Source organism: Schistocerca cancellata, chromosome 1, assembly GCF_023864275.1.
Source record: "Schistocerca cancellata isolate TAMUIC-IGC-003103 chromosome 1, iqSchCanc2.1, whole genome shotgun sequence".
NCBI lineage: Eukaryota > Metazoa > Arthropoda > Insecta > Orthoptera > Acrididae > Schistocerca > Schistocerca cancellata.
The window spans coordinates 1,066,905,571-1,066,926,221 of NC_064626.1; the positions used below are offsets into that span (position 1 = coordinate 1,066,905,571).

A 20,651-nucleotide genomic window follows, 5' to 3' on the forward strand; every position below is an offset into this window, starting at 1 on the left:
GAGTGGTCTCCTTTACTCCTGAATTATTTGGATAATGTAATTCTTCAGTTTTGTAGTATTTTACTTGATTGTGAAAAATTAGGGTTTCTAAAAAATAAATTGGAATGGCTGTAGGAAAATGTACAGAGAGAGTGAAGTGTTGTTTTTTCTGTTATTGATGGTTTATTCTCTCATCACCAAATCTCCATAAACTAATACCCTGTAGCTCAACACATAATACATTACAGCCTAATTGCTGTAGCAGATTACTTCTGAAGTAGGAAGTACAGATAAGAATAAAATAATATCACACTAAACTTTCAGTACACAGCAATTCTGTACACAGGATATTTTTCCTCTTGTCACAAAAATGAGTATCTGTTTTAATAAAATATTTATTATTGTTTTATTGCAACTTTAAAAATACATATTTTTATCACTAAATCATAAATAATAGTATGACAAATGAATGCACAGACATTATAGACAATATTGCCACAAAAACTCTCAACAAGAGGAGCAAAAATGGAATACATTTACTGAAGTTAAATGTCTTCAAATTATAAACTCATTTACAAGTGAAAATGTCATCTGCATCTCTCATAACTGTTACAAGCCTTTTTGGAATAATAAATTAGAATTGTGCTTCTTTTGTTTAGCTGCAATCCAGTTAGTCTGACCAGCTGCATCCTAAATTATGGCAGTGGCAATAGTCATATCAAATCTGTATAGCAAATACTTTTTCTCTTCTTTTTAAATCTCTTGGAACTCCACAAGCGTTTGTCTAAGAAAGAAAGCCCCAAGTAACAAACAGGTAGATATAATAATACTTCTGAATTCCTTAGCTACTGTATTTTTTGTCTACAGAAAAGCAACACAGAAATATTCCAACTTCTAGACTTAGAAAAGAATGTAAATTAAGAAGATAAATAATAATTTACCTCTATTCCATATCTGTTATTGTGATTTTGTCTTTATGGTAAGTGGTGATCTACCACTATATTTCACAATAATAAAACTGTGTTAAAATGAAAATAAACTCAAATCACTGCATGTGTTTAAATGTATCTAGGATATACATTCTTTCAAACAGAAATGAAAATTCAGTTTTGGCCATTTAACAATGCTCACATTTTACTATTATGTATCTAAATGAAATAAAAGGATGCTGTTAATTTAAAAGCGTTTTCTAAATTGTTAACTCATTGAAGCACTGGGGAAATTTTGTGTCGTAAGATGAATGTTCCATGACCCAATACTCTATTGAAAATTATTTATCACATGGAAATAATTCTCTTGTTAAGCGATACCAAATACTGAACATAGCTATCATCTATGAAAGTTTACAAGAACATCCCTCCAGTATGCTTGATTTGAAGAGAAACCCAAGTTACATTTTCAGCTACCATAATAATATAAATAACATGTGCTTAGTGCATTACTTGATACTACAACAATTAACCATCAAGTAAGTTGCATAAAATGTGTGTAATAATCTCTCACTATAAATAATAACAACAAATTCAGGGACATGACAGAATCTCACTACATAACAATCTAAGAATGTAAGAGTAGGATTATGCTCCTCTGAAATATTTTAGCATATTGAAAAAGTATAAAAACATATAAAACAACATAAATAATTAACATGAATAAAATGGAATAAAGCAACAGGAGCCACTCATTAATTCCTATTTAATTATGACAAAAGACTTTTGAGGAAATAAGACATGTTACATAGGAGTTACAGAACTACAATACTAAAACATTACAAGTCATTGCATAGCAATGATATAATTTCACTGTTATTTGATGATAAATCAGGTGGACATGTACAGATATTATACACCATCCTAATATAATAGGTTGCGATGTGATACACCATCCTAATATAAGAGGTCAGTGATATTCTGGAATAATTTTTTTTCCTTCCTATAGTGTATTTAGACAACCACATACTGAAATACACAACAAACAAATCCTCAGGATCTCCTCAAACATTAACAAATCAAATTCATGTGGACACTCACTACAGCCACAGTCAAAGTTCTGGTCTTACTGTAGATGTGATGGAGGGCTCTACTTCCCTGAAGTTTTCTTTTTTAATTTTTTGAATAAAAAAGATGTTATTAAGTTTAGCTATCAACTACCAGAGATCAACTATCTCCTGCAATGTATTATTCTGCAATGTTAACCACATTTTCTCAATATCACATTTTTATGGTGTTTCTTATGAATTTTCCTTTGTAGGATATTCAAGAAATGTTTTGTGTGGTCTTGCAGACACCACAGTGAATCACTCACAACATACAAAACAGCTTATCTTATAAAGATGTTTGTGACTGTATTGCAGAGAATAGCTACAGGCATAAAACTCTTATATTAACTATGGCTTCACACCAGAGCTTTTGACCATCAGAATTAAAAAATAACAACAAACAAAGTATATTGCTTTTCACTGCTTGGTTCTTAAAACTTTAGTTGGAATGCAATGTTGAAAAATCTGAAACTTGCATTTTCTTTCTGTCAGATTATGATTTCCATTTTTTATATAATTTGACACACTACCCATAATACAGTATTCCAACAACCATCATTTATTCTGTAATTTTGTTGCACTAGTGCCTTAAAACTACATCTTTCACAGAAATAAGTTATAAATAAGCACAGGATGGATGGAATGTGTTAGTGACAATGATCAAACTTGACACTATATGAAAAGACAGGCAGAAACTGCTTACTTGTACAAGAAACCACTTTTAAAGAAAAATTTTTTTAAAAAAAATAAGAGAGGGTCGTGTTATAGGAGATAAAGAAGAAAGGACAACAAATTTTGTGTGCCTTAGTGAACTACTGCAAGTCTTTCAATTTCACATCACTATGGTGACTTGCTTGTTCCTATCCTACCTCAGTTATGCAACCAGGGAAATAATACTGCAGTTTAATGTGGAATCTGACCCACATATCATTTCTGATGAAGCTCCACATCACTGAGAGGTGCGTACTAGGCTAAAAGGCAGGCTGAAAAATCTGTGGTGGGACCAGGATTTGATCCCAGACTTTCAGTTTCCAGTCACACACTTGTATACTAGATCACCAGTCCCAATGTACAACAAATTAAAAACAGTGATATAAGAAGACAGGGAGGTACTGATGACATGCAAAATGGAACAAAAGAGACTAGGGAGAAACTGGTTTCAGTCAATACCAGGTGAAAAGCATGAGCAAATACTGGTATGGAAGACTGGATCTCATCAGTTGCTAACCCCATATGCTAGGACATTGGCTTCAGGTGAGCCACGTAGCAAAACAGATTTGAGGATAATGAGCTACATGCTGAATTCATGTTCAGTAACAGGATGCTGGAAATTTGTAGTGTATAGAGCTTGTGAGTCTTGGGGTTCCATGCCATAGTGTGCATATTCTTTGTCAATCATCTCCTTAACAACGTATATATTTTTTAGTAGTGAGAACAGAATAAGTGGTTCTGGTAGTTATAGCAACAGATCCAGGTCCAGGAATAAATTCCCAACAGCCAATGGATGGGTCAGTGGAACATAATATATTACCCACTCATCTGTGGACTACTCAAGCACCTGCTTAACTTATGTCTGAGTAGCTGGTTTAAAAGCTCCAAATTGAGTTTAGTGTAATGCTATCATTGACTGTTTATTCTCCTGTGATATATGTAACAATCTGTCCTTTCATGATTTACTATTCTTTCACATCTTTTCTCATCATTTAACATCTGTGTAACAAGCACATAAGTCTTTCATTAACAACATAGTACATCATCACAATCTAAGCAATTCATCATGATTTTACAACACTTTCCTTAGGAAAGATTCACACATCATTCCTCAAGCCAAAAATACTTTTTGACTCCTACCAATGATTTTTTCCTCATATTTGAGCACCAATGATCAAAAATAAATACATGTAATAATAAACAAATATCTGCTTCAAGCTGGTTATGGTGTAACCACAAGTTTGAATAACAGATGTAACATTATTAAAGAGCAGAGTGCTTAAAACAATACAGACAGTAATGTCTTAGGTCACAGCTCATCAATAGCAAGTACGTAGACATTCCACTGGTCATATAAGATGGGGTCCATTTGCTCTCATGCCTACAGTACCACCATTTTCAATGGTTCTTCTATTTGTACGTTCGGTATGTTGCTGGCAAACAGCAGAACTGATACTTGCAAAATTTTTAGCTATCTAACTCACAGCCTCATGTCATTTGCACAACCATGATTCATGCGAAACTCTACGTATTTGATGCCAGTGTTGTGCCAGTAATATAGTGCAAGCACCACAAAAAGATGCCACCACTGATGAGATGATCCAATATAATCAACTTTTCCTGAAACAAAAAACACATATAAAGGATATGTAATAAGTAAATCTGTAATAACACATGATCTAAGGTAAACTATGGATACTGTATCACTCTTTGCAAACAGTGTATAGGCCACCATCTGTTATCAAAAACAGAAGAAGCATACGGCATAGTTGGCTTTGAGACATTCAGTTCTGTAAAAAGTAAAGGTTTTCTGTCATGCTGTTGCAGCACTGATATATTTCTTTGGCAACTGCCCAGAACTGTTAACTGCATTGGATGAAATATCTTTCTTGTTTCCTTCCAGTTAATAGATAACTGTCACTGTTGTCTTACACAGTCCTTTCATGAGACTCTAAGAAAAGATGCTGAACACCAAAACGCACCATCTCATGATCAGAAACAGCATATTGCCAGATTCTTTCCCATTTCTGGAAACATCGTGATGACAAAAAAAATTTCAGTAACATTTTTTAAATTGGTTACTCATGAGTCCGGTGCTAAGACAACACTGCAGTTCAACAAATTATAGATATAGTGCCCAGTATTGGATATCAGAGTCCATCTCATAAACCATTACTGCCATTAACTAGGCTCTGTCCACAGCTTGCTAACTTTATACCGTACATCTGTCTCTCCCAACTGTACTTTACCCAAATTGGATATTACATCTGCCTCTTTCAAGAATAAAGAGACACTGAGGCTACAACTTGAAAGAGAGTTTGAAACAGTCACAGAAGACTTCGTTTTTGCAATGTACAGATTTAGGAAGTAGCATTGATCATGAAGTAAATCAATCTGTTTAAAATTCTGAACATTTATTGTCAAATCATAATATGAGGGTTGTACCAAAAGTAAGGTTCCCAATAAGCTACAGCCTCGAGGGAAAGTGCTACGCTAAATCCGACAACAGTGACATAAGCAGTGCCTCCACTCTCAAGCACGCCCACCTGTGATTCACAACATTGCTCAGTTTTGGCTTGGCAGCCGTCAGAGGTGAAAGTATTGATCACCACTCCCATCAAGTGTGAGGTTTGAGCAGTACTCCGGTTTCTCCATGCAAGGAAGTTACCACCAATTGAGATTCAACAACTGACTGAGGTTTATGGTGAAGAGTGCATGTCTGTTCAGCACAACCTCAAATGGTGCAGGGCTTTTGCTGAGGATCGCACGAAGTTCATGATGAAGAACGAAGTGGAAGACTGCCGGTTTTGGATGTGATTGTCCAGATCAACAGTGAGCTGCTCAAAGATCGGAGGGTTACTGCCCCTGAAGCTTCCCATGGCACAAATGAAAGAACTTTAACAGAAATGTTGGGTTATCGCAAGGTGTGTGCTCGCTGGGTCTCCCAGATGCTGACTGACGGACCCAAGGAGCAACGCCTTGATTGTGTTCACAAGTTTCTTCAACAATGTGAGGGGGGAAGCAACAAGGAGAAGTTGTCGGACTCCATCATCACGGGAGATGAAATGTGGGTGCTTCATTATACTCCCGAAACAAAACAACAATCTCGTCAGTGGCGTCACTCCAGTTCACTGCCACCAAAGAAATTCAAACAAACACAGTTGGCAGGAAAGGTTATGGCAACTGTGTTTTGGGATCGTAAGGGGTACACCTCATCGATTTCATGCAACCTGGGACAACAATAAACTCAAGACAGGTACTGTGAAACATTGACCAAACTCCAGCGAGCAATCCAGAATCACCGGAGAGGACGACTCACGGAGGGAGTAGTGCTTCTTCACAACAATGCTCAACCCCATGTCACTCATCAAACAAAGGAGATTTTGAAGAAATTTGGGTGGACTGCTATGTCCAATCCCCTGTACATCCTGGACTTAGCCACCAGCGATTATCACCTCTTCCCCAAGATAAAGGAACACTTAAGTGAAAAATGCTTCAAGAGCGATGATGAAGTCCGATCAGCAGTCAAACACTTCCTCAGCAGGTTGGCAGGAGACTTCTTCGACTTAGGAATACAAAAGCTGGAGCATCATCTTCAAAAGTGTGTCGAAAACAATTGGAGACTATGTTGAAAAATAGACAAAGGTGTTAGATTTTCAATTATGTATAAATTAATAACAATAAACAATATCTTCTATTTGTAAAAAATATGGTAACCTTACTTTTGGTACAACCCTCGCACATATAGCATATAATAAAGCTGGTTGAAGGGATCAGTTAGCTGTGTGCCAGTTATGCTCAGTATTAATTTGGGCATGCTTATTCACTCAATTTATGCTCAGTCACATATAACAATGGAAAGCTATTTAATAAAACAAATTTTTATTACTTTTTTTTTTTACAACAGTTCTGGCACTTACATAAATGTTTGTTGCCTTATTATTCAACACAGTCAACCTTACTTTGCAACAAACTTGGTTCATTTGTCCAAAAGCTTGCCCCCCAGAAAAAATTCTGTTCAATAGTGCTTGTATCGTATCACATCTTCAAGCTGGCTCCTAATCTCTTACTTCACAAATATTCTTTCAAAGCTCTGCAAAGTGGAAACTTGATGCTGTCATGACCATACCTTATGGAAGATGTCCCAACATCTCTCATTTCACATAATATAGCGAATGTTATTACTACAAGCATATGAGGGCACATGTTGTCATGGAGCAGCAGTATTTCTTGTGAGGGCATTCCTGGGCATTTTAATCATAAGACAGGTTTCAAATGCCTTACCAACAGATAAATGAAGGGAGCACTAATTCTAGTTTTCCTGTCCTCTTGGAACTGTGCAGCATAAATAACTTGTCATCTTAATAACTCATCAGTATAGCTTTGCTGCTGAATGACTGTATCTTCAATATGTTAAATGGATCCAAACAACACAAAAGCGTGTAAAGTTCAAAGTGGCATAAATAGTTCCCGCTTACAGTGTTTGCTGCCATGTCATTAAGGTGATCATCATAGATGTTGTAAAATCTCCATTTGGAAACATCATCTAATACCCCCCCCCCCCCCCCCCCAAGAACCATGGATCTTGCCGGTGGTGGTGAGGCTTGCGTGCCTCAGCGATACAGATAGCTGTACCGTAGGTGCAAACACAACGGAGGGGTATCTGTTGAGAGGCCAGACAAACGTGTGGTTCCTGAAGAGGGGCAGCAGCCTTTTCAGTAGTTTTGGGGGCAACAGTCTGGATGATTGACTGATCTGGCCTTGTAACACTAACCAAAACGGCCTTGCTGTGCTGGTACTGCGAACGGCTGAAAGCAAGGGGAAACTACAGCCGTAATTTTTCCCAAGGGCAAGCAGGTTTACTGTATGGTTAAATGATGATGGCGTCCTCTTGGGTAAAATATTCCGGAAGTAAAGTAGTCCCCATTTGGATCTCCGGGCGGGGACTACTCAGGAGGAAGTCGTTATCAGAAGAAAGAACACTGGCATTCTACGGATCGGAGTGTGGAATGTGAGATCCCTTAATCAAGCAGGTAGGTTAGAAAATTTAAAAAGGGAAATGGATAGGTTAAAGTTAGATATAGTAGGAATTAGTGAAGTTCAGTGGCAGGAGGAACAAGACTTTTGGTCATGTGAATACAGGGTTATAAATACAAAATCAAATAGGGGTAACAGGAGTCGGTTTCATAATGAATAAAAAAATAGGAGTGCGGGTAAGCTACTACAAACAGCACAGTGAACGCCTTATGGTGGCCAAGATAGACATGAAGCCCACACCTACTACAGTAGTACAAGTTTATATGCCAACTAGTTCTGCAGATGACGAAGAAACTGAAGAAATGTATGATGAAATAAAAGAAATTATTCAGATAGTGAAGGGAGACAAAAATTTAATAGTCATGGGCGACTGGAATTCGGTAGTAGGAAAAGGGAGTGAAGGAAACATAGTAGGTGAATATGGACTGGGGCTAAGAAATGAAAGAGGAAGCCGTCTGGTAGAATTTTGCACAGAGCACAATTTAATCATAGCTAACACTTGGTTCAAGAATCATAAAAGAAGGTTGTATACATGGAAGAAGCCTGGACATACTGACAGGTTTCAGATAGATTACATAATGGTAAGACAGAGATTGAGGAACCAGGTTTTAAATTGTAAGACATTTCCAGGCGCAGATGTGGACTCTGACCACAATCTATTGGTTATGAACTGTAGATTAAAACTGAAGAAAGGCAAAAGAGTGAGAATTTAAGGATATGGGACCTGGATAAACTGAAAGAACCAGAGGTTGTACAGAGTTTCAGGGAGAGCATAAGAGAACAACTAACAATAATGGGGGAAATAAATACAGTAGAAGAAGGAGGGGTAGCTTTGAGAGGTGAAGTAGTGAAGGCAGCAGAGGATCAAGTAGGTAAAAAGACAAGGGCTAGTAGAAATCCTTGGGTAACAGAAGAAATATTGAATTTAATTGATGAAAGGAGAAAATATAAAAATGCAGTAAATGAAGCAGGCAAAAAGGAATACAAATGTCTCAAAAATGAGATCGACAGGAAGTGCAAAATGGCTAAGCAGGGATGGCTAGAGAACAAATGTAAGTATGTAGAGGCTTATCTCATGAGGGGTAAGATAGATACTGCCTACAGGAAAATTAAAGAGACCTTTGGAGATAAAAGAACCACTTGCATGACCATCAAGACCTCAGATGGAAACCCAGTTCTAAGCAAAGAAGAGAAAGCAGAAAGGTGGAAGGAGTATATAAAGGGTCTATACAAGGGCGATGTACTTGAGGACAATATTACGGAAATGGATGAGGATGTAGATGAAGACGAAATGGGAAATACGATACTTCGTGAAGAGTTTGACAGAGCACTGAAAGACCTGAGTCGGAACAAGGCCCCGGGAGTAGACAACATTCCATTAGAACTACTGACAGCCTTGGGAGAGCCAGTCCTGACAAAACTCTACCATCTGGTGAGCAAGATGTATGAGACAGGCGAAATACCCTCAGACTTCAAGAAGAATATAATAATTCCAATCCCAACAAAAGCAGGAGCTGACAGATGTGAAAATTACCGAACAATCAGTTTAATACGTCACGGATGCAAAATACTAACGCGAATTCTTTACAAACGAACGGAAAAACTGTTAGACGCTGACCTCGGAGAAGATGAGTTTGGATTCCTTAGAAATATTGGAACATGTGAGGCAATACTGACCCTACGACTTATCTTAAGGAAAGGCAAATCTACGTTTCTAGTATTTGTACACTTAGAGAAAGCTTTTGACAATGTTGACTGGAATACTCTCTTTCAAATTCTAAAGGTGGCAGGGGTAAAATACAGGGAGCGAAAGGCTATTTACAATTTGTACAGAAACCAGATGGCAGTTATAAGAGTCAAGGGACATGAAAGGGAAGCAGTGGTTGGGAAGGGAGTGAGACAGGGTTGTAGCCTCTCCCCAATGTTATTCAATCTGTATATTGAGCAAGCAGTGAAGGAAACAAAAGAAAAATTCGGAGTAGGTGTTAAAATCCATGGAGAAGAAATAAAAATTCTCAGGTTCACCGATCACATAGAAATTCTGTCAGAGACAGCAAAGGACTTAGAAGAGCACTTGAACAGAATGGATAGTGTCTTGAAAGGAGGATACAAGATGAACATCAACAAAAGCAAAACAAGGATAATGGAATGTAGTCGAATTAAGTCAGGTGATGCTGAGGGAATTAGATTAGGAAATGCTACACTTAAAGTAGTAAAGGAGTTTTGCTATTTGGGGAGCAAAATAACTGATGATGGTCGAAGTAGAGAGGATATAAAATGTAGACTGGCAATGGCAAGGAAAGCGTTTCTGAAGAAGAGAAATTTGTTAACATCGAGTATTGATTTAAGTGTCAGGAAGTCGTTTCTGAAAGTATTTGTATGGAGTGTAGCCATGTATGGAAGTTAAACATGGATGATAAATAGTTTGGACAAGAAGAGAATAGAAGCTTTCGAAATGTGGTGCTACAGAAGAATGCCGAACATTAGATGTGTAGATCACATAACTAACGATGAGGTATTGAATAGAATTGGGGAGAAGAGGAGTTTGTGGTACAACTTGACTAGAAGAAGGGATCGGTTGGTAGGACATATTCTGAGGCATCAAGGGATCACCAATTTAGTATTGGAGGGCAGTGTGGAAGGTAAAAATCGTAGAGGGACACCAAGAGATGAATACACTAAGCAGATACAGAAGGATGTAGGTTGCAGTAGGTACTGGGAGATGAAGAAGCCTGCACAGGATAGAGTATCATAGAGAGCTGCATCAAACCAGTCTCAGGACTGAAGACCACAACAACAACAACATCCAATATATTGTTGCAAACTTCCAGCTACAACCATGATAAAAAAAAGGGAGGGGGGGGGGGTCATTTAAGGTCATTTAAGTTGAGAAATTAACTATTACTAAAAATTACTTCCATATATTGCAACTGCAAACTACAGACAAATACAGTTAATCTGGCACTTGAAATTCTAGCTATTCCTTATATGTAACATACATGTCCTTCACTCATAGTTATGAAAGTTATAGCAAAGGACAATGCCTTGACTTGAGTTAATGAATTTCAACATACCTGAGAAAAATCGTTCTGGTATTTTTGACATGTAAATGAAGAATGCCAGTCCACTTATCGCATACATGCCAAGAACACGGGGCAGCAGCAACTAGAATGAAAGACAATGCCTTTACTTGGTAAATACAAATGGTTTAGTGGTTGTTTTCCAAAATTCTATAAGACTGTAAAATTTCATTTACTCAAATATAATAAAAAATTTCAAAGAATTTCTCTATAGTTATAGTGAATGTTTAGAATATACTGAAGTAAGTGAAACAAAATTTTCATGAAATGTATTCGCAGTTGCAAATACAAGCAACCATCATCTGCATAAGGGAATGAATAACAACACAGGCACTGCAATAATGTAAAATGAAATTTAATGAATGAAGTACACCCACATCAATAACAATTGGCATTAGGCACATTTGAAAGCACACTGCTGGATCTATTTCATAGCTGAAATAACAAAATACTCATCCTTATAAGCACGATCAGTTTTGCAGCAGCATATGAATTAGGGTTCCAGTGGCAAAAATGTGTGTTCTAACTATAGTGCTTAATGCTGATTAATTTTGTGTATGTTCTTTTTTTTGTGTAACTTCTTTTCCCAGGGGTTACTTCCAATAATAATGTATTTGGCAAATGATGCTTTACCTTGTGATGATTTCAGACTTAAATTAGCTCACATTATAAAGTAAATGAAAGATCAAAAGTTAGCAGGTGAGTAGCAGGCTGTCCACATTTTTTGAAAGAAGCATTTGATACACTGACTTTATATCATACTGTCAAACTCTATGTACAAAAAGTTGTCATATACAGGATCCATAAATAAACAACAAATGAAGAAACTGAAAGGTTAACTTCATTTTGAACCTTCATGGCATTCTGAATAAAGCTTCAAGATGATCTTTACACTTGTATGATCTAACTAACGTTCCCAATGAAAACAATAAAATTTTATGCAATCATAATCCTTGCATTTCATCAACACAGACACTGCCAATTACAACTTACTAGTACTTAAACAATGTTAGTAGAGTGGATTATTCAATATACAGTTATTACTCATTTATCATCAGGTACTTGCATATGCACAGCAAGAAAAACACGTGTGCAATGAATGAAACAAAGCTACAAAAATACAGAAAGTCCCTGGAGGAATGGTCAATATTCAGGTATATGACAAGAGTGCTCATCTGAAGCAAAAATCTTCAGGCCTATTCTGAATGGTTTCTGAGATAGAACACATTTAATGCACATTTGTTTTTAGTCTAGTGGGGCTGTAATGGAGCAGCTATGTCATATACATAATAATTTTTTTTAATGCTTTTGATACAAATATTGATCAATTAATCTTGAAATTGTACGTGCAAGTTGGCAGTAGATATGCCTTTGTAAACTTGTCAAATGTATTACTTTCTACATGTGTATTATTTTAAAAAAAGATGAAAACAATGTACTAGTTATTTATCAAAATGTAAGCAACTCCTCTATCCTGAGGGTTTAGCTGATGCTGTAATTAAGAGAAAAATTAATACTGTAAAAATCTAGCGATTCAGTTGAACGACTGGACTGTCATGCTTAGAGGTGCCATGCACAACCCTAGTGTGAAGAGGAGACATTGGAAAGGTATTGAGTGGTGTGAACAATTGTTGATGGCCGCAGATGTAAAATTATTATGGTGTTAAAACTCCTCAATGCTTCATCAAAGTGACATGGCTTCTCCCTTACATGCTTTTAATTCATCACTGCAATCATCAAGTCGTGGTTGCAAGAATTTCCAGACTTATGATCCTGTGAAGTTTCAGAGTCATGGTTATCGCTGGGAAAATGGCTCTGGGGAGTGTCATGTTGCTTGGCATGTATTAAGGTATCAGAAACATGAAGAAGCTATGTGAGATCATCATCCACCATCACTTCAATCATATAACCACAATCATGCTTCCTTCAACACGCACCTCGACAAGGTAATAGATTGTTTTTATTCAGTGAAGTACTTTTGGTAATGGATTATCAGTCATATTAGGTCAAAGTGAAATAACATTTAATTGGAACATTGCAGTTTACGATTTGACTTTAGATTTCCTATCAATCCAATGCGAAGAGCTCTCTGGGTGAACGCCTGTTACAGTGGTTGAATTATAAGTACTTAAAGCATTAAATATTTGTTAAAGCAAAGTTCCCTATCTAAGTCCAGGCTATTTAGATCATTACATTAATCACTGTGCTGTCGTGTTACCCTGTAAATTGCTATTATCTGCCACACTGAATGTCACTTGGTAGGTACAATTTAAAAACAAATCAGATGTTTAAACTACAGTGGACCTGACAATCTTAAATTCAGTTCTTTTCCTTCATAATTTAACGAATCTTTCACTTTGTTGATATGACAGCTGGCTTGTTTATATCATCCCTGCATACATCTATGGGACACCAAAGGAAATAAGGTAAGTTTCTTGCAAACTTGAACTTTTAAAATTTGCATTTGACTTGAAAAAGCAACAAATACAAATCGGTGCCTCTAAACTATCAGTCATTGCTTTTGGAGTTCTGGCTTTATCAATTATCAACACAAACACAATGAAAGTGAATAGAAATGGATTACGAAAGCACACTTTTCATAGCACATACTTCTCTTCTCAGTTATTCTAAGTGTGTAAACAAAAAGGAATTACAGTACTGAGGTCAGAAGCGTAATATTTTAGTGTCGTATTACTGTATCGAATACGCATTTAAGACCATAAAAACGTTTGAAGTTGTGTTCCTTAGGCTGTGTTGTTCACTAAAACAATGTAACATTTACTATATAAAACAAATATCACATGCACACGACAGAAATAACAAACAAGAAGCAATTGTAAACACTCATCTGCTAACGTATTGGGGGATCCAAGATGGCGGCAGACCCTACCCACTGGCTTCAAAGCGACATACAGCGTATGTCTGTAGCGCCATCTCCCCTTATTCTACCTCCATGATTCTACAACTGAGTTGGCATAAGATGATCTCTGACAGCTACTAGCATAGTTGCCAACTTTCAACTGCAAATTGCAAGCAGCTGCAGGTGAAAACAGTAGCCATTAACAGACCTGTGACAACACTGAGGTGTTGCCATAGATACATTGAAAACTGTGTACAAAAAAGACTATAGGTATGCTAAGAGTATTGTAAATAATGCAGTCCAATTTTTGTAGATGTTATGATGCTAGCATAACATGGCATAATGGAAACTCATAAGAGTATCACCACACCATAAGAAAAATATTCTAAACAGAAGATATATATAAATTCAAATGACATCCATAGTAAAGACACATAAGCATATTGCTTCTTTAAATTTATAATGAATAACACAAGTAAATAAAATGTTAATGGTTAGCTAAAGTTCAGCTTTTGAAAGTACTGATGCCTTGCCTACTTGGAATTTCACTCACAAAATTGAACTCCGTGAAATTAACAATAGCTCTATTAAAGCAGCTAATGCTGAATCAAGTAATAATGTAAACCCATGACTGTTAGTAAAAAATAACTAAAGACAGGTAATGCTAACTGTATGGATGAAAGCCTTATTCATAATGTGAAATGCTTCCTCAGTTATCAATGCTTTGTCACATTAGTTAATGAACCCTGAACCTTAAATGAGGAATCATTGCAAATAACAAATCATACGACTGAAGACAACATTGTACAATAATATGTTAATAAGTTTGATACAGAATTTTTAATGATGGTATCAGAGAGTAACATAATATTAAGAATATACAAAATTAGAGTAATGCATACCTGAACAACTGGATTAGCATAACCACCCATTATCACAGTCCAATGAAATGTTGGTACAACTCCATAAGCAGCCCAACAAACAAAAACAATGAGCTTCATATTTGCATCAACCCTCAACCTGGGAATTTGAATGACCATAGCAAACAGGAATATCAGGCTAACTGTGAGCAAATAGAATAACTGCAGGTTCTGAAACAAAACCCATAGAAATAAAGCTATATAAAAATAAAACAATGGAGATTTCAGGATGGAAACATATAAAAATAATTTTTATTTATTTATACAAATTTTATATAAGCTTTCAAACAGATCTTCAGAGAAACTTAAAGGAATTTATGTAACGGAACACCGCAGTAGATATTACGTTACTAGCACTTAACAGTATATGTAATGAATGAAAGGTGAGGTGTCTCAAATAAATAAAAGAGTCAATAAATAAAGAGTCATTCATGCCATAACTGTACATGAGTGCAGACATAGAAAAATAAGCACCTTTACACAACGTACATGTTCAAGTAGGTAAAGTCTGACATTACAAAAAACTGAAGGTAAAAGAGAAATTGTTTAGTAACTATATAGAAGGCTATACTTCTAAATACAAAGAAATTTACTTTGTACACATCAAAACAACAAGCAGTTACCACTGGCGTACTTTCGAATCTTTCAAACAAGTTCCTTTTCACTCAGATGTTAACCACAAAACACAACTTGCTGAACGTTTTAATGTAACATAACTTCAAGGCACAGTTTACACAAATAAAAAGAACTGATGATTGCAGGAAATAGTACCTTACTGTAATTATTAACAGGTTAAACAAAAATTCACAATGAACACAACATGAGGTAGTAGTATGTTATTAAATTTAAAGCAGATTTTGTTTCAGCCAGATAAGAAGGAAAAAAATTTACAAACACAAAAAATATTAAAACAAATAATAAACTGCCCCATAATTCAGAATGAATATTAATTATGATGAATATGATGACAAACTGACAGATTTCATCATGAGGAAACAAAGTTTGCATATGGAGTAAAAAAGCAATGGTCTCCTCTTCTGATAAAAATATTATTGGTGTCAGGATGACAAATAGTGGTAAGATAACTTAAAACAAAAACCAAAACAATGAAGAAAACATAGAATAACACTCATTACATGTAAGAAAATTAACTCACCATTAGAAGCAGAAATAAAGATGGGAAGGGTAATTTTCTACTGATCAAGGGTTTCAAATATGTGGATCCATGTTGCTCCTGCAAGCTTTCAGATTTCATCCAACTGCCTTTCAGCCAGGTGGGCAAGGGCACAAGGTGGGAAACTTGGCAGCCAGGTCATAGTGTACATGACTGTAGTCCACTGGCCGAGCTCTGGTGGCTACAGGTGACCTATTAAGTCATGCATGTAACCACATCATGCATGTAACCACATCATTTGATGGGCTGCCTACACTGCCTCCCCCTGCCCTTGGGTAAGCTGAAGAGTGCTTGTGTGCACCCATGTTTGATGGCACATCATTGGAACAGTCTGCTCTATCTGTTCAAAAGTATCTGGACACTCCATTGTAATGTGAAATAGACCACAAGAGGTGGACCCACCACTATGAAAGGAGGCAGGGAGTATTGTGTTGTTAGTGGAGAACCAGTAACAGCAGAAAGAGTGTCTGGAGATCTCTGGGACTTTGGACATTGGCTAATAATTGAATGTCACCTAAGTAACAGATCCATCAGGGACATTTTAACCCTTCTAAAGCTCTCCGAGTTAACTGTTGGTGATGTGATTGTGATGTGGAAATGCAAAGGGTACAGCTAAACCAAGACCAAGCAGATCTCATACACGGAAGAACAGGCACCATCGAACATTGTGGAGGTAATAGTAAAAGAATCACATGAAATCAGCATAAGGAAACACTCATGAGTTTCAAACTGATACCAGCAATCCAGCTACCACAATGACTGTGCAAAGGGATTTAACAGGAATAGGGTACAATGGTCGAGCTGCTCCTCAAAAGCCACACATTTCTGTAGTGAGTACTACGTAATGCTTTACATGGTGCAAAGAGCAACACCTTTGGACAGCGGATGACTGGAAACAAATGATTCGTAATGATAAATCATGCTATACTCTGTGGCAATTTGATGGTAGGGTTTGGGTTTGGTGAATGCATGGAGAAAGTTACCTGTCATTATGTGTTGTGCCAACGCTGAAGTACCTAACAAAACACTATATGCAGAAGGATATGAATACATTTTACAGTCTTCTGTACAATTCACATTAGCGGAACAGTTCGGAGATGATGACTGTTTGTATCAATATGACAATAGATACTGTGGTAAAGTAGCATCTGTAAGGCAATGGTTTGTGGACAATAACATTACTGAAATGGACTGGCCTGCCTAGGGAGCCAACCTGAATCCAATGCAACACCTTTGGCATGTGTTAGAATGACAACTTTCCTTCACACCCCAGAATCTACCATCATTACTTTCTCTTGTTTCAGCTCTTGCTCTGGAGGAAGAATGGTCTGCTGTTGCTCCAAAGATAATCAGACATCTCATGGAAGTGCCCCAGCAGAGTTAGACAGATAAAGGTGAAGGCTGGACTCATCCCATATTAATGCCCACTAAAGGTGTCCAGATACTTTTGATCAGACAGTGTACTTGTTCAAGAGTATAACAAAATAGGAAAATGGATACAATCAATAATGGTATTTTTGATTTCAGTTTGACTTACACTAGTGACAGATGATGGCTCTACGTAATTTGGGCAATCACATTAAATTATTTTGCATCAAACATCATATTAACGTACTGTTTTGCAGAAGTACACTGAAGAATCGTAAAGAAGGGTGGAAACAAGTAAACCTTCACAGACAGAGCCATTATGTGATGTTATTTCTGTGGTTACAAATTTGAGTCAAATTTGCAAGAACTTGGCAGCATGCACTTGCTTATCAGTATGACATCGCACCACCTCTGGGGCCTGAATGAATGCACTAATTTGACTAAGAAGGTATTGTAAAGCCATTGTATCCTCCCTTGAGGCAAGCTGGTCCACAACTGCTGAAATGGTCCTGGATATACTAGTACTGGGACTGTGCTGGCGCAAGCTGTCACCAGCACACCGGTTGACAAAGATGAAGTGCAAAGGTCAATTAGTAGGCACTGGCTTAAGCACGCCTATTACAAGAGAAGCCAGAGACACATTCACAAGCAACACACCACCAACGTCTTCTCAACAGCATGTATTTAGGCCACTGCCAACCAGAGGGCCTCACTCACTCACTGACTCAGTCATCCAGTTGGCATCCGTCAGTTTATTTGCAGAGCAGGTTTAGTTTGTCACAGGCTACAACAGTACAAAGTGACCAAATTAGTGACTATAGCAGTACTACTACTTTACATCAGTCTGCAAGAGGTCTATTACTGATGAGCTTGTACCACAAAAAATGGACTCTAAGTAAAACTTCTAGTTCATGTAAATAAAGAACAGTATTCATCCATGTGTGCATTTGTGTTGTAGAAAGAGGCTTCTGGCCACCAAAAGCAATATCCTCTCCATTGCTTCCTTGCAGTACAATACTCTACAGGGATGGAGTTTATGTTCAAGCTAATTCTATACACACTGTATTGGGGACAGATCTGGTGATCTTGCTAGTGATGGGACAACCTCAACATCATGTTGACAGTTCATGTGTAGATGAGCACTGTGCCCCGGTAAAATGATATCATGATGCTATCACATGAGAGATAATGGATGAGGATGCAGGCTATCCATCACATTCCTTTGTGCCAGCAGAGTTCCCTCAATCACTTCCAGCCATGACCTGAAATCTTACGGGATGGCTCCCTACACCATAACTCCAGGAGTGACACAGCTATGCCCCTCCAAAGCATGGGATGATACTTCCTTATTACAGCTGCTGCTAGTCTCCAACCAGTGTTGCAGGATGACACAACTCAGATGACAGGCACAGATGTTAAGGGGTTACCAATGGCACAATATGGCAATCCTCCCTTGTGGTGGTGTGAGGTGTGGTCAACCGGAATCTTGATGAGGAGTATGGCTGTCATCACATTCCCATGCATTCCAACACTGGTCCCTCTGTCATGTCCGAATACTCCACAAATCTGGATACTGCATGATTTGACCAGCTGGCCGAATGGAGACCAACAGTGTAGGGTGCAGATAATGCTGCCTCAGAGAAGTACATGGCATCTTCACATCCTTCACAGTAGTGACTCGAGGTCTGATGCTGTTCACACCCCTCACCAGGCCTGGTAACAACACTAATACACTCTGGTGGTTGACCTAACTGTCACAGAGATTTGTAATTCTTAATCATTTACATATTCACTGATGGAGTGTACCTGTACAAAGTTACATTGACATCCGATCAAGTCTTTGGAGTGCTTCACTTTGTCAGGCAGAGTATGATATGAAATATGAGTGCATAATGTCACCCATGCTACCAATATGTCTGAATAATATACTTAAAAGCATGTTGCAGAATTGAATGCTTAATTTTTTTTTTTCAAACTATGTAAAATAAATTGATCAGGACAATTTGCTTATGTATCAATTTTGGCGGCTCAGACCGAGGTCAGACAAATGAAGCACTATCTATTGATTGTTTACAAAGCCACAGAAGTTATTGTTTTGGTCCAGTACTGATTTGATTGTGCACAAAAGCTAGCAATAAAGCTTTTGAAAATCATTGCCATCACCAGTTGTAATACGTTTTCTGTGTCCAAAAGTATATACAGCTGCCTCAGTTCATCATGAGGTGTACTTACTCTATAGGCCTATAATAATGAGTGAAGAAAAGATTAGACAACAGTGTCATGACAATAAAAACTGGCCATACCAATGTCCATGATGAAAAGCAGAGTTGCAGATCCAGTATTGCCACTGATGAAACTGGGCAACAAGTGGATAAAAAGCTATGATCTAATTAGGAGCTGGTGCTTTGGGTGCTGAATTTCCTCACACTGCATACACCAGTATATACACAACTGTCACAGAAAAGCTGAGATCACAAACTGTATGCAACACTGGACCTGACCAACATGAGGGGCAAAAATGACAAGCAGACAAGGATTTTTGGACTGCTATCAACAAGTCCCAATCCATACTCAGCAACTCTCTTGCACTGGAAACAGTAATGACTTAGTGGACAATGATGTGAAGATGATGAGTGTTTTTGGACTGCTATCAACAAGTCCCAACCTCATACCCAGCAACTATCTTGCAATGGAAACAGTAATGGCTTATTGGACAATAATGTGAATGTGATAGGAATAAGAAACTAGAGCAATGTTACAAAAAATGCTTAGAGATGAATGGTGATTATGTCGAACCATGAAGCAGATTTGTAGGAAACTAAAACTGTGAATAAAAGCTCTTTCTGAACAAACATTTCCCTTTTTATGACCGAGCAACCTTTACTTTTCAAATACACCTCATGTATGCACAAGGTGTACGACCATGCCCATACAGCTATTTTACAGATGTACAAAAATTTGACTGCTTCATACTTCTCTGCACAAGACTTCTGTTTGCATTCAAATTAACCATATAACATAATTACATTAATTATCACATTTAATGTAGCCATTGTTCTTTGTAAATCTATTTTGTTATTGTCCAAAAAAATGAATGCTTTTCATAAGAACAATCCTTACCTTATGACACCAAAATGCGTAGTAGACCCCAGACATGTAAATTGCCAGAAGACTGAGAGCTATGCCAAAAAGATCAAATGAAAGGAAGCAAAGGTAATCTTTTTCTGACCGGCAAGAAAAGGTATGATAAAGTGATGACAGTATCATACATATCTGGAACAAGAAAAAAATACATTACAGTATAACACACATGGTATTAAGACTTGATTCACAGTCAACATATTCTAGTCTCTCATTCAAAGCAGCACTATTTGCTTTAAAATTTTGTAACAACAATCCTCTTAGAGGGACTTCAATGCAGATATTTTCTTCATGAAAACAACAGTAAAGGATTGTTGTTATAGGCTCATTTAATTAACTACTG

At 37.2% G+C, this 20,651-nt stretch overlaps 1 protein-coding gene across 1 annotated transcript in view; it reads right to left on the reverse strand.

Annotated features, from left to right (window-relative positions):
* Positions 1–2,761: 2,761 nt before the first annotated feature.
* LOC126090706 (progestin and adipoQ receptor family member 3-like) overlaps positions 2,762–20,651 on the reverse strand; it is a 194,865-nt gene continuing 176,975 nt past the window's right edge. Inside the window, exons 5-8 of the mRNA XM_049907006.1 lie at positions 20,288–20,440; positions 14,608–14,796; positions 10,840–10,930; positions 2,762–4,348 (exon numbers count right to left, since the gene is read on the reverse strand). Of these exons, the coding sequence (XP_049762963.1) occupies positions 4,209–4,348; positions 10,840–10,930; positions 14,608–14,796; positions 20,288–20,440 (573 nt within the window). The 3' untranslated portion in view covers positions 2,762–4,208. The remainder of the gene's footprint in view (positions 4,349–10,839; positions 10,931–14,607; positions 14,797–20,287; positions 20,441–20,651) is intronic.